This window comes from Myxocyprinus asiaticus, chromosome 30 (assembly GCF_019703515.2).
Source record: "Myxocyprinus asiaticus isolate MX2 ecotype Aquarium Trade chromosome 30, UBuf_Myxa_2, whole genome shotgun sequence".
NCBI lineage: Eukaryota > Metazoa > Chordata > Actinopteri > Cypriniformes > Catostomidae > Myxocyprinus > Myxocyprinus asiaticus.
Genome location: NC_059373.1, coordinates 20,382,927 through 20,398,260, shown reverse-complemented (window position 1 = coordinate 20,398,260; position 15,334 = coordinate 20,382,927). Strand labels below are relative to the sequence as shown.

The 15,334-nt window shown below is 36.0% G+C and overlaps 2 protein-coding genes across 3 annotated transcripts in view; both read left to right on the top strand.

The window, feature by feature from the left end:
• The window catches only part of LOC127421480 (cyclin-dependent kinase 6-like), a 47,852-nt gene extending 42,321 nt beyond the window's left edge, over positions 1 to 5,531 (top strand). The window contains exon 8 of one of the 2 annotated variants that reach the window (XM_051664563.1): positions 391 to 5,531. In XM_051664563.1, coding sequence (XP_051520523.1) covers positions 391 to 675 — 285 coding nt within the window. In that variant the 3' untranslated portion in view covers positions 676 to 5,531. The remainder of the gene's footprint in view (positions 1 to 390) is intronic. The other variant, XM_051664564.1, reaches the window with a different exon arrangement.
• Positions 5,532 to 7,824: 2,293 nt separating this feature from the next.
• On the top strand, positions 7,825 to 15,330 carry LOC127421482 (protein FAM133-like). The gene is made up of 11 exons (XM_051664566.1): positions 7,825 to 7,984; positions 8,519 to 8,616; positions 8,721 to 8,799; positions 8,889 to 8,972; positions 10,348 to 10,380; positions 11,279 to 11,350; positions 11,472 to 11,567; positions 12,545 to 12,598; positions 13,290 to 13,373; positions 13,757 to 13,807; positions 13,945 to 15,330. The coding sequence occupies exons 1-11, from the start codon at positions 7,961 to 7,963 to the stop codon at positions 14,029 to 14,031; spliced, it is 762 nt and encodes a 253-aa protein (XP_051520526.1). The 5' UTR covers positions 7,825 to 7,960; the 3' UTR covers positions 14,032 to 15,330.
• Positions 15,331 to 15,334: the final 4 nt, after the last annotated feature.

Sequence of the window (15,334 nt, the reverse complement as noted above, 5' to 3'; positions counted from 1 at the left end):
TTTTAAAATTCCCCTTACTTGGAATGACTAAAGACATTCTATTAATATTGTAAAAGAGATTACACTTGTTCTACCTTCTGTTAGCATTACTACAATAACATCAAGGCTCCAACAACTTTTAAAATGTGTAATTTAATCGCTTATTCCAAACAAAGAAGATGGAATCATCTTTCTGACTATTATGATGTTCAGAAAACAGACTGAATGCGATGTCTTTTCCGCCAATATATCACCCACTGCCATTTACATTTAGATTCAGTTAAATCAGAATCATTTGATACACAAACTGCTTTTTTCCATGTCAAAGATTCTGTTATTGAGTGTTTAAGTAATGGTATTTGTTCACATTTTTACACTTCGATGAAAACTGAAAAATGCCTTCATATACAGTATATTGATAATACTTTAAGGATTTCTCAGTTACACACTGTGCTTAGTTGTTCCTTACAGAACATTTCTGTTTTTTTTGTTCTTGTTTTTTTTTTTTTTTTGTCCCTACACAGCGTTTTCTGTCATTTAACCCCTCCAGAAGGATATCAGCATATGATGCACTGTCCCACCCATACTTCCAGAGTCTGGACAGCACCAGCAAGAGTCTTTATGCTCAACCCTTCCCTAGCAAAAAGCCCTCCCTGGATGAGAGAGCTGCTTGAAAGACATGGATATTCATTTTAGACATTGACCCCGATCCTTACAGAACATTTATGTTCTATTTTTGTCCCTACACAGCGTTTTTTTTTATTTTATTTTATTTTATTTTTTTGTCATTTAACCCCTCCAGAAGGATATCAGCGTATGATGCACTGTCCCACCCATACTTCCAGAGTCTGGACAGCACCAGCAAGAGTCTTTATGCCCAACTCTTCCCTAGCAAAAAGCCCTCCCTGGAGGAGATAGCTGCTTGAAACATGGATATTCATTTTAGACATTGACCCTGATCCATTCCCCCTTTGAGCTAGTCTTCCATAGCATAACATCACATGCTGCTTTTAGAATTTAATTGAAATACCAACTCAAATATTGGTTGATCATTTTTGCTCTCACTACTGCCAGCAAATACAGACCAACAACAGATAAACATGCTGCCTGGAATAACATTCAAAATGACTGAAGCTGCTCTTTTCTGCTCAGAGGAAAATGTGCGTCTCGATTCTGAAGCTGCATCACAACACTGCCAGGGATCATCCATCTGTTCGCATGAATGCAATTTACATGGACAGATCGAAACTGGGTCTTAGTTGCATATCACTGCCATGAAACAGCAACGTCTTACGTGGGATTGTTTTAGTTTTACTTGGAGATAGCACAAATAGAACCGCAACTACTGCAAATGTGGGCCCGTTAAACAGAACCTCTTATAATACACCTTATGATACAATGGCTAATTCGCAATTTTTGCGCTCACAATTCTGAAGCCCTCTCGGTCACAGGCCTAGAGGATTTTGTTTTCTGTCATTTTGTGACTGTTTTGTTACTGTGCAGTCCGAGCAGGAGTGTGTGGACACAGCTCCTCATGTGACTTGGACACTGATGCGTAGCCATTTTAATGACTGCATAACTAAGGACACGCAGAATCATTTGGTGTTCTATTGATTATGGCATTTCACCATTTCGCGTTCCCTCCTCGCAAGTCTCCCAGGCATCCTGGTATTCCCGTCATTGAATCGACCAGGACAGATGCTACCAAACTCTTTGACTTCAAGCACTATTTAACACCGTATTTCCTTGACATTATAATGTAATTTTACATGTATTGTTTTTCATTATGAATTCTACATCCTATTCACTTATTTTATTATGTCAGTGTTGATTGTTGACATCTTTTGTTTTTGGCATTGTGTTATGTCTTAATTTTAGAGAACTTGAAGGTGTATGTTGTTTAGAAAGCTATACAATGTTGACTTAAACCAAACAGTCTGCACCCTGTTGTCAGAGATTTAGTGCCAAGCCTAAATAGTCGAAGGATGACCCGCACAGGGTTGTATATTGACTTTAGGGTTGGATTAGAGCAGAAATAAGCCAAGATGGGTAACAGAAATACAGAGAATAGCTTTGAAAGTCTAGTAAAAGTAGCTATAGAGTTGGTGAGTGTTATGTTAAAGGTCAGGTTGGGAGATTTGTTAGCGGCTTGGAGGGTAATGTATTATCCCATTACTGATCGATTGATTCAGTCCAGGTCCTTTCACATTCATGTTACGTTACATCCTTCCATTTCATGGTCCAGATAGATGATCACAAAATATGTAGCAAGCTGTATTGTTGGCTAAAGGCAGGGGCGTAACTAGAGGGAGGGCAGGGTGTACAGCCGCTCTAGGGTCTGTGGTGAGAAGGGGCCCGCAACGGTCAACCAAAAGAAATCATAAAAATGGCCGCAGGCCCGCGGGGTGATGAAAATCAACCAAGGCCCCCCCAAGGAGGGGGCCCGAAAGTTTCTTTGCACTGGGGCCTGCAAGATCCAATTTATGCCACTGGCTAAAGGGGTTGCTATTGCCCGTTCAGTGCCTTCATATGGCGAGAAAGTGGAGGGAAGGAAGGACGCTGCTTTAGGTGAATCTGTTTTGAGAGACTAAAGGAGGAGCTATAAGCAGGCACTGTATTACAATTCTACAATAAAATGTTCACACAGTAAAGCACTGATGCTTGATTACTCTCAGGATCAGTATACTCATGTCACATTCCATACTCAGGTCTATTTATGGCTATAGTTTTAGATTCAACAAGGGTTCAGGTTGTGGCTAAACCATTCATCTAAAAGTAACGCCGATTTGATCGTGGTCTCAAATCTGTCCGTTAAATTGATTCCATATGAAACTGTAGCACAATAGGTGTTGTTGGTTTATTTATGTCACTGTTCATTCACATTTCCTTAAATTCACTCACATTGTTTTGGACTCATCTTGGAACAGATAATGAAACGTACTCATAGTAATTTTAATTTTTTATTTATATATTATAATATTATAATATTTTATGTATCAGATCGCTGTTGTGCAGCAACAGTTGTACTGCTAGAAAAAAAAATCCTTTTACAAATATTGTCTTTGATTATTCATTTGTTGTCCCGATGAAATGTGCATCAACCTACAATCTAATGCACAATTATTACAAATGTTTATCACTGGTGTTTAACACCGTCATTTTCAAAATCTCTGCTGAACTGACATTACAGCTTTACCCTCCAAATAAGTCTGTGATTGGATTTGGTGTTTTCAGAGGGCATTCGGTATCGAGCAATGTAAACCAGTGTAACCGTATGCCTTTTTGTTTGTGGGTCTAGTATAGAACTAATCCATTTGTTTGTTTTTTTAGCTTGGTTAGTTTGGTGAATAATTCATAGTGTTTTATAATTATAAATGTGTTCATTGTTAGGCTTTCGAATGTACGATCATTCTTGTTAGTGGTGGAATTTGAATTTTAGCGTGAAATGTGGTCATCATGCTGAAAAAAATAGCACCTTTGATATTTACCCATCTCAGTGCTTTTTCCCTTAAAGTTTTTTTTTTTATGAGCCTGTTGTGGATTTATTACATTTGTTTAACTTTGATTTAAAGGAAAATACTTTTTGTTATTTTAAATGATGTGCTTTAGTTAGTCATTTTTAGAATCTACTTGATTCATGTAATCAAATGCCATTTTAAACAAAATTTTGTGAAATTGCTGGACATTGGTACATGATATTTTGCTCCCTACTACATTTTTCTTTTCACTTTTTCTTATTTATTGATAATACGTCTTTAAGATGATTGTAATGCTTTAAAAAGCATTCTGTCATTTGTAATTACAAAAATTGTAATTACAACTCACATTTTTGTCTAATTGGACAGTGATGAACTAATGTTGCTGCACCTCATCTATCACGTCAGACTTGAACAATTGTAATGAATTTGGCAAAACTGTTCCCAGGAGAACAGTAAAAATAATATGTCTTAAAACCATTTGAAATGTTTTATTATTTTTAGTTTAATTATTATTATTGTATTTTATTTGTATTATAGTTTTACCATATTTACATGGTTTAGTTTGTGCTAGGTTTTCCAGATGACTTAAATAATTTATAATGTATCCAAGACATAGAAAACTTGGAATTTAAAATCATTAAGCAGGAAAATTCTATTCATTAAATCACCAAAAAATATAATATGCTAAATAATGACACAATAAAATACATTTTCTAATCGATATGCACAACGTTTTCATTCTGCTGCATAGATACCGTGTATAAAACTGAACTGTTACCATTATGTAAGACTCCTAAATGGGATTTTATCAGCAGCACAGTTATAATATTAATCAATAACCAAGTGTTGGATCAATTTAGACCCCATCAGATGTTTGATTTATTCTACTTGTTCATTGGAAAATTAGGTAAACTGATTGAAAGGGTCTCTTAGGTTTTATGATCCATTTTCCACCATTTTGTTTATTGTGATCAGATATATTCTTTCTCATAATACAATGTATGTTGCTCTTTTTTTTTTATGGGTTTATGTAATTGTTTTAAAAAGTAATTCATTTGAACTTTTCCATTTTTAACTGTGCACATTGATTAGAAGTTGAACGTTGATTAAAAGTTGAATGGTCAGGGTTCTTTTTTTTTTTTTAATGATTTTATTTTACATTGGCTGGAGAGGGGTAAAGTGTATTTTATTGATGCCCAATCAGTTTGGTGTACTGTTTTTCTTTGTTTTTCAATTTTAGCAGTTTGTTGTCAGCTTTCTGCAATTCATGTAACTATTTTACTATGGGGATGAAAAAATGTGGATATGAAAATTTGCAAATTTTTCAATGCTTCAATTGTCTTGTTCAACTGTGCATGTAATTCTTGCGTTAAAGTCATTTTGCATTCTTCTGCTTTTACCATCTATGTTTTTGTGTTAGGCAAGGAATGCACATGTGGACTTGGGTCACCAAGTATAAGTTACTATCAAGTGCATGTGACATTTTAATTTTTGTTTAAAAAAAAACAAAAAAAAACATGTCTTGTCTGGTTTATCATCCAGGTGTGATTAGTCAAGTAATGATGGTTAATCATAAAGTAGAATGTATCACATATTATGATGGAATGCTTAATATCAGATTAAAATATATTTCTTGTGAGCTATGTTCCTGTTAAAATGGCACATTCTTAAATTTAAAGCAGATGTTTTATTTCTAAATTCATTTCATTTAGCTACTCTTGTCAGTAAAGTGCAGAGAATTGTACGATTTTGCAAGAACCAAATTGAAATGAGATTGTTGGTCACCGTGCCCTTGTATGACCTTGTTAGCTTTTTTGTTTTGTTTATTTGTTTGAAGAAGGGTGAATGAGATATGAAAGTGTTTTGTATCTTTTTTTTTTCTCTGGACTGGTTTTGCTGCTAATGTTTGTCTTAGGCTCCTTTTTGAGTTTTATAAAACTGGCCCACTTAAAGATGATTCCAATTTGCTGCCATTGAGAAAAAGCTGCTTTTGCATTTTTGTTTCTGTATCTGCCTGATGTTTTCATATTTTTGTAAAATAAATATTCCAGTGTGTAAAACTGGGTTGCAAAATTGGCTTCTGTGAGATGAAAGAAAAAATGCTTCCCTTACATGCATATATACTGTACTGTAAATCCTTTTATATTATTTCGTAGTGATCAAATGAAATTGGAGGTATTTTGATAAAGCTTGGGTCGAAGACAAGGTCAAAAGACGAATGCGTATATTGCAGATTTTCAGACATTAGAATGTCAATTAAACTTTGAAGTTACACGAGTATGTACATAGTAATTTTATTGCAAAATTTTAAAGGAGTATAATGTGAATATTCTAATTTGACAGTAATTTGTGTGTAGTAAGTTAGCACAAGAGGTGTGAGTGCGCAGCATGAGCATTCCTTAGATCAGGATTGCAGTGCGGTATGTTATCTGTCAATTTGCATTCTCATTTTAGGGATAGATGGCACTTTTCCTTTTGTGCTTTCCTTTCAAAATCGTATTTTTTGGTAACAGTAATGGTCCAGAAATTAAACAATTTTTTTTTTCACCTCCATGAAACCTGTCCCACCTGCTCTGTTATCATCCTCTGCGCTCTCTCTCTCTCTCTCGCTCGATCTCCTGATTGAATTTAAAACAATATTCAATAGTCATTTAATTAACTATCATACTGTAATAATCAAATAATCAAAATTAGCCCAATTAGAAACCATTAACCTACAGATGGTTATTTTTCATTTACATTTACCCTTAGTGCTTTCTGCTGTGAAAAGACTAATGTCCATCCTGTGTCCTGTCATGACCAACATTACTGTGGATAATAATATGATAAAACTGTGTTAAAGGACAGGTAACTATTACAGTATAATGGAAATCCATTCAGTAAACATTAACTGGTTAAATACTCACTTAAAACAACATAAAAGTGAAATAAACTATAACAGGTTTGAATTTAGTAAGCTATCAGAAATTAATTTGTAGACTGTGCTTGTAATATTCTGTTAAATCAGCCACAGCCAAGATTGACAGTTTAACTTGCTGGCATTGCTCAAAGTTTTAACACTGTATTTAACATAGACCCAAAAATTAACTTTGGTGATGACAAATACAATATTTTTATTTTAAAAATTACTGCTAGTTTATCAGAACAAACACGATGGTTCTCTTCTCACATACTGTAAGGCCTCACACATTTCACAAGAACACCTTTCAACCAATCATGTCACCCCAAGCCATTTTACTGCAGCTTTAATGTTTTCATATTCCTTTCAAGCATTATTTGTTTGAAATAGCTGTAATAACAATTAAGCTTAAGCTTACAGTAAGCTTTCTTACTATTGTTCATATAGCCTATAAATATTAAATAAATATTAATATTAATATCTATAATTCAATATAATATATAAATTGACTCTGTGTCCATGCCATGGATTACTTTTATGCTGCCTTTATGTGCTTTTAGGAGCTTCAAAGTTCTGGCATTGTGAGGACCTACAGAGATGAGATATTCTCCTAAAAAAATTCGTTTGTATTATACAGAAGAAAGAAAGTCATACACATCTGGGATGACATAAAGGTGAGAAAATAATGAGAATTTTCATTTTTGGGTGTACTTTTATGGAGTTATATTTGTGCCACAATGCGAAAGATGATGTTCTGAGCACACAAAAAGGTATTTTGCATGCAGAGTGGGTAGGAGAAAGCAAAATTCACATTCAAATAAAATTTATTCAAGTGCAAAATTGATTTATCTTTGCAAGAACGTTGCTTTACAAAACTGAGTTCAAGCGTGTGCAAAATAGCTTTTTCTCAAAATATCACCTTGGGTGTGCAGAACATTTTTTGTGTTCTCAAAATATCATCTTGCACGTGCAGAAAATTTAGTTTGCACACAAAATATCATCTTGCGCATGCAAAATACCTTTTTGTGCACTCAAAATTTAATCTTGTGGGTGCAGAGCATTTTTTGTGTGCTCAAAATATCATCTTTGATGCACAGAACATTTTTGTGCACTCAAAATATCATCTTGCGCGTGAAGAAATTTTTTTGTGCGTTCAAAATATCATGTTGCGCATGCAGAAAATTTAGTTTGCACTCAAAATATCATCTTGTATGTGCAAAATAACTTTTTGTGCACTCAAAATGTCCTTGCGTGTGCAGAAATGTTTTTTTGCACTCAAAATATAATCTTGCACGTGCAAAATAACATTTTGTGCGCTCAAAATTTCTTCTCGCGCGCACAGAACATTTTTGTGCGCTCAAAATATAACTTTGGCGTGCAGAATTGTGGCACGAATATAACTCCATAATTTATTCAACTAAAATCCCTTAAACGAGTAAAAAGCGCCATCTAGTGGTCATGACATGACATGGCACGTTGCTGAGGAAGCACACGGTGGCAAAATGTATCTGTCCTAAGGAGCTTCCGCCAACGACAGAGATATGTAAACAAAAGGAGGATTTTCAAGAGTTTGGCCAACAGGATTTAGGCAAGATCTACAGAAATGGGAAAGCGAGATAACAGAGTGGTAAGTGAAGATTGAATTGTGGTCTATGAATCATATTTCCCAGATATTTCAATGGAACAGAAGAAAATGAGCCAAAGAGGCCTTGAAGCCGCGATGCTAACGCGTCAAAACACTGAGCCACACAAATTAAACACGTTCACTAAAGGAATAAACAAACAAGCTCCTTGTCAGTTGAGTATATATTACGTTTTAAGTATTAAACCTGAAACAAACATTTGCGAGACGTGGCGAATGTGTGGTTGTCTCGCTCAGACATGCTAACTCAACTAGCACACAATTTATATATGCCCCTATGTACTAACGGTTTGGTGCTTCGTTTTTATTGGTCATATGAAATGCGTCCCGTTATTATGTTATGAGTATGCCTGATTCTCAATAAAAGTACAATTAAACGATCTGTTTGTAGCCAGCGGTTAGTTTAGCATTCACTAAGTGAAACGTGGATGCCTACGGATGTGTTTGTTAAACCTTTCTGTTGTGATCAATGGGGGTGTGCTGGCTGGATTATGGATGTTTTATTTGATTGTGTTTCAGGCTTACGTGAACCCGATAGCAGCTGCCAGAGCCCGAGGACCTGCACCCAGCTCCGGCCCCACCATTCAGGATTATCTTAGCAGACCAAGGCCATCATGGTGTGTGGAAATGAATATGATTGCAAATAGATGATCAGTAATGGTTTTATGTGACTTTGTGTGCTTGATTGTTTATATGTATGTCTATTTGGTCTGTGTATCAGGGAGGAGGTAAAGGAACAACTGGAAAAGAAAAAGAAGGGCTCCAGAGCCCTGGCTGATTTTGAGGACAAAATGAATGAGGTATAGTTGTCTTTTGGGTCATTTTGCCTTACAGTATTGCTATTTGAGAAGATAGTGGTGTTCATAATGTTGTCACTCATTTTTATCAGAGATGGAAGAAGGAATTGGAGAAAAACAGAGAGAAAGTACTTGGTGGAGGTGACAAGAAAGAAAAGGAGAAGGACAAGAAAGAGGTAACAGTTTATATAGTGAACAGGTTTGTTAAGCCAGCGCCACACTAGCAGACTCAAAATAACTTGATTTTTGCTGAGGGTGTCACACTTGCTGACTGTTTTGCTGAGATCTCGCTCTCTTCAGTCGGAGGTATGGCAAACTTGCCGATACAAAACGGCAGAGGGGTGACAAACATACAGACTCATCGCAAATTTCTCTCTCTCAATCCCTGTCACATGGACCTTGCTGAAAAACAGCAGGAGTACCACATGAGCATAAACGATTTTCTTCATGGTTCGGTTTGACATGGTTATATTTCAAAATTGACAAAAACTGTAAAATTTCTGTTGTGGTTATTTTTAGCCATCATTAGTTGCTTTTGCATAATTTTCTGCATTGAAAAGTACCTGTTTTCACGTTCACAGAGCGCTCTCGCACCGCACTCTTGCACACATACACACAGAAAGAGTGAAGCCTTGTTTTTATCTGTCGAAAAGTTGCTGACGGCATCCTGTCTGTGTCTGTTCTGCGCTATCCAAATGAGAGAGGCAATCGTGAAGATTGACCTATATCTAATAGAGCCGCCAAAAGGCTATATCTGCATCCAACAAGCTGACCAACAGATTTCTTCTCCGTCCAGGTGGTCTCGGACCAGCTGTTTTGGTGTGGATCTGAGTGCGATTGCCATGTTCACGTACGCCTACACGAACCGAACCAAGGGAGATAACACACCAGGTTCTGAAACAAATGCTGCAAAAGAGCCAGGAGTGTGATTCATGGAGTAGCTTTATCTTGTGAAAGTGCGTGATTGTGTATTTATCCCCCCGAGGCTTGCCATAGAACGCGTATGTCCATATTCAGCTTTCAGTGAGTTAAGAAATAATGTTCAATAAAAGCAGACTGTTGTGGCGCTGCTTTCTGATGTTGTTTTAGTGTAGGGAAAAAAAGGCAGAAAAAACGCTTGGTGACAGAATCACTATGGATTACGATCAGCGTTTGTTATGATATGCAGCTGAGTGCGATGAAAATGTTCAGATCAGCTTGACGTCTTGTCAGTTCCTTAGGCAAAAGAAGAAGCTCTTCGGTCACTTGACAAGAACAAAAGACCCCGCCTCAGTGACAGAACGAATTGTTAAGAATGCCTGATGTGCTTTTTCAGATTATGAAGCCATTAACTCAGCAGGGAGTCTCGATGGTCAAGTGATTAATGACCTCCTGCTGGCAAATGCTAATGCACGCTTTGTCTCTCTCCGCCTGGCCTGCAATTATGTTAATGAAGCTCATACCTGAAAATCACTTGAAAAATTAGCTAGTGTGGTACCGGCTTTACATGTAAAAAATAAAATAAAAAAAACTTACCTACGATTCCTTGATATTGATCTTTGTCTTTTCCAGAAAAAGAAGAAGGAGAGGAAAAAGTCCAGCAGGGTGAGGAGAGCTCTCCATTTTCATATCTTGAAGTTGGCACATCTTTGACCCCGTTTACACCTGATATTAAGTTTCAGGTGATCCGATCGCGAAACACATCACTGTGTATTACTGGTCAATTAAATGCATGTCCTGTGGCCACATGTTCAGATTTCAAGGGTAGGGTCTCTTTTTCATGACTATATACATCAGTCACTATGTCTGTGTGTTTCTGCATGATAATAAACCACAAAAAAGTCATAAAAGACAAAAAAAAAGTGTGAATAAAACCGACGCGCTCTTTCTCCCAGATGCAGTTGAAATTTAATCTAAGCACAACTGCAACATTTGGAGCAGAATTATCCATTATTTTAGTGGATTACCTGTATTAAAGGAGCTTCAGATGTTAGTGCTTCTCATCTGTGAAGATTCGTAAAGTTCTCTTGCTTGATTATGTATCTGCTTTTTTACATTTTACGATTGGACGGTTTTTCCTTTTGCCGGTTTTGAGCGGCTTTGAAGTTTAAACTTGTTTTAGTGCAGCTGTTAATTTACAGGTGAGAAGTGGTGTTTCACTGATGTCGTAGATGCATTCAGAATGTATTAGCATTTACACCTCAAATGCGATGTGGTCTTATGTGTTTTTGACCACTTTTTTGTGTTTTTTTTTTTTTTTTTACATTTTAGACCTGTATTTAGCACTGACCACATGTAATCAGATCACCAAAAATGCATCTTAATACTAGGTGTAAACGGGGTCTTTTCCTACTTTTTGTTTGCAAATAACATTAGAAGGTGTAAAAGGTTTTTCCATTGTAGTGTTCAGCTTTAATCTGGCCTGTAATCTGATGGCAAGACCAGTTTTGTGATCTAGTGGCTTAAAATCTAACAAACTCTGCTTTTGTTGTATTTGGTCAAGCATTCCTCATCTTCCTCTTCCTCATCGAGTTCTGATTCCTCCTCCAGTTCCTCCTCAGAATCTGAAGATGATGTAAGTCTTATGTGTTTTTGCTTCTTATAGGTTCACATTATTCACACGTATTGTTAAAGTGGCCATGCATTATCACTGAATGTTCTTTGTTCTCTGTTCTCCTTTTTGCCTTTCTTTTCAGGACGAGAAGAAAAACATGAAAAAGAAGAAAAAGAGGAAGAAATCATCCAGAAAAGCATCTAATGAGTCTGACTCAGAGTCAGAAACGGATAGCAGGGTATTGGTGGTTGTTTACATCTGCAATGATAAACATTAAAGGGATAGTTCACCCAAAAATGAAAATTCTCTCATCATTTACTCACCCTCATGCCATCCCAGATGTGTATGAATTTCTTTCTTCAGCAGAACACAAACAAAGATTTTTAGAAGAATATTTCAGCTCTGTAGGTCCTCACAATGCAAGTGAATGGGTTCCAAAATTTTGAAGCTCCAAAATTCACATAAAGGCAGCATAAAAGTAATCCATATGACTCCAGTGGTTAAATCCATGTGTTCAGACACAATATGATAGGTGTGTGTGAGAAACAGATCAATATTTAAGTCATTTTTTTGTCATAAATTCTTCTCCCTGCCCAGTAGGGGGTAATATGCATTAAGACTGTTAATCACCAAAAACAGAAGAAGAATAATGAGAAAGTGAAAGTGGAAATTGACTAAGCAGGGAGGAGAATTTATAGTAAAAAAAAAAAAAAAAGACAAATATTGATCTGTTTCTCACCCACACTTATTATATTGCTTCAGAACATATGGATTTAACCACCAGAGTCATCCGGAGTACTTTTAATTTGCCCGTATGTGGATTTTGGAGCTTCAAAATTTTGGCACCCATTCACTTACATTGTATGGACCTACAGAGCTGAGAAATACTTCTAAAAATCTTAATTTGTGTTCTGCAGAAGAAAGAAGGTAATACACATCTGTATGAGATGAGGGTGAGTAAATGATGAGAATTTTCTAACCCTTTAAATGTTTAACTATTTACTGATTATTATATTAACAGTAGTTTCCACGTGATGTGGATGTGCCCTGTTTTTGCAGGCCATGAATATTAATTTCCACTGCTGCATTAAATAAACATAATGCCAAATAAACAAAATGCTATGTACTCACCTATGTTAATACACAGTAACACAGACAAAGTGTGACTGACTTTTGTCAGTTGGATTAAATCTTGATGATATTTATTATCTCCAGGAGTCATCCAAGAAAAAGAGGAAGAAACTCAGGGAGGATGGAGAGAAAGAAAAGGTACTCAAGACTAATTAAAAGGCAATTAATTAAAGGAATATTCAGGTTCAATACAAGTTAAGCTCAATTGACGGCATTTGTGGTATAATGTTGATTACAACAAAAATGAATTTTGAATTGTGCCTGTTTTTCTTGGTTACAGTGAGTGTGAACGTGTGTTAACATGATTTTATTGCAATAAAATCACTTACTAACCTTTGCTGTGTAAAGTTATATTGAATTTTACAACTTCTCTTCCATGACAACTTAACACCGTAACCCTAAAATGATGATTTAAACAGTTTTACAGCTCAAATAATACACACATGTTTTAACATAAGAATTAATGTCAGAAGAAATAAGTGCTTTTGTGAAATTATAAGCTTCACATTTATGCTTTTAAATGCTCCAAAAATTGGCCCCATTCACTTATAATAAGCTTCTTTTATTTATTTATTTTTTATTATTTATAGGGACGAGTCAAAATAAATGTTTTGTGGTAATCAACATTATGCCACAAATGCTGTTGATTGAGCTTAACTTGTATTGAACCCGGAATATTCCTTTAAGCAAAGACCATATTTCTTTTATTGGTCTCACTTTATTGCCAAGTATGCTTCCACACACAAGGAATTTTTCTTGGTGACAGAAGCTTCCAATGAGTGAACTGAATGTATCATTATCTCATACATGATATGTTCTTATTTTAAAGGATGAAAAAGACAGTCGAAGGAAGAGGAAAGCTGAGAGGAGTCACTCTGAGTCCTCAGATGAACCCTCAGATATAGAGAGAGATGTAAGAGTGTTTTCAAACCCTGTGATTATAAAAATGATCTATGTAATTTACAATGTTAAAATGCTTTGTCCGTCAGAGTGATGGCTGCGTTGTCTATGCGAGTGCTCTGACAAATGAAGCTGTAGTTCTCATTGGAGATCCAGGGTCAAGTCCGTCCCGGTCATAAAATGTGGCCTATATTCCAGTCTGGGGCGGGACTCTCTGTTTTCCTACCTATGGCAGACTCTGGGAGTGTTTGGGACCTTGTATGAAAACAGACATTTTTGCAATTTCGTGCAGTCACACCTTACCTTTAAAATGTGTAATTGAGCTGCTAGTCAGTTTTAGTGTAACAAATACCAGATGACATTCAAAACTCATTTGTAACTCATTTGTTTTTTTAGGCTGAGTCCAAAAAGAAGAAACACAGTAGTGAAGAAAAGGAGAAAATTACAGTAAGTTTTCCTATGTCCTAGTTAAAGGGACATGTCTGTGATATTGGACTATTTTCTGACAATATTAGGGTGGAAATGACTCAATAAGGGTTATTCTTTGTATAATGCTCAGAACAACATTGTCTTGATGTATACAGGACAAGTCCAAGAAGAAAAAGAAAAAGAAGCAGCATAAGAAACACAGCAAAAAGAAAAAGAAGACTTCTGGATCCGAGCTGGACTAAAGGGCTTGTGTGGGTTTCTACGCAACAGGCAGCTGGAATACCGAGTGGGAATGGAGACGGAACTCTTGCCAGACTGTGGGGAAAACCCATTAGATATCTGTACAAGTGACTCTTAGAACTCTTAGGGTGCTGCTTAGAACCGTGTGGCTTTGTGGCCAACTTGGATGAGAGGATCGTGTGTAGGGTTCATTATGGCGGGTTTGTGTGTTTGTTTTTTAAGCAGATGATTCTCAGTCCAAATAAAGGTCATTGACACCACTGGTGGCCCTGTGTGGTACAGTATGTTTGTACTGATGTGGAGCAGCTGCATGAGAAATGCTGGTTTACAAGTTGTAAAGGTTGTCGATTTGCATGGAATATTTTTTAGAAAATGGTTGCTTTTGATAAAGCTGACAAAGGTTTTCTGTCTGATGTCAGACTGCACTAAAGATGTCATTTTACTTGTTTAATTCCTGTTTATTGCTTTTACTTGACAAATCACATTAAATATCCATTGCTAAAATACAGCAAGTCTTTATCAGTACATTCAAAATGGGGAAAGTAAAATCTTAAAGGAATATTCCGGGTTCAATACAAGTTAAGATCAATCGATAGCATTTGTGGCATAATGTTGATTCCCACAAACATTTATTTTGACTCGTCCCTCCTTTCTTTAAAAAAAGCAAAAATCTTGGTTCCAGTGAGGCACTTACAATGGAAGTGAATGGGGGCCAATTTGTGTTCATTAAAATACTCACTGTTTCAAAAGTATAACCACAAGAACATGATTTTTGTGTGATAAAATCGCTAACTAACCTTGTCTGTGTAAAGTCATAGCCAATTTTACAACTTGGTTTCCATCAGGGCCGTAACCACCATAGACATTGAGGGGGACATGTCGCCCCCAGTATTCATAATAGTGGTCTACTGATATGTTTTTTTGTTGTTTTTTTTTTTTCATGGTTCATTATTCAATTATTATATTTGGTATCCCCAATCCTGAATATGTGGTTACATCCTTGGTTACCATGAAGATGTAATGTGAATAAACCCTAAAATGACTGTAAAAATTACAATTTAAACAACTTTACAGCTCAAATAATACACTTTTAAAAAAATACTTTTATAAAATTATAAGCTGCACATTTCTAAAATTATGCATCACTAGCAGAAAATGTATTTTCTTGTGCCCTGAACAACACATTCTGTGTCAAGTATGTGTAATGTGTAAAGTAGACTATTAACTGCCTTCACTTATTTGCATGCATCTTGCTCGCTTTTCATAACTCTAATGTTCATAAAACAAATTATGATTCTGTATGAG

Excerpts from the sequence above, each read along its gene's own strand:
- LOC127421482 (XM_051664566.1), top strand. The coding sequence starts at position 7,961 with ATGGGAAAGCGAGATAACAGAGTG. Across the intron at positions 7,985-8,518 it reads GAAAGCGAGATAACAGAGTG|GCTTACGTGAACCCGATAGC; the intron begins GTAAGTGAAGAT and ends ATTGTGTTTCAG. Across the intron at positions 11,568-12,544 it reads AGTCAGAAACGGATAGCAGG|GAGTCATCCAAGAAAAAGAG; the intron begins GTATTGGTGGTT and ends TATTATCTCCAG.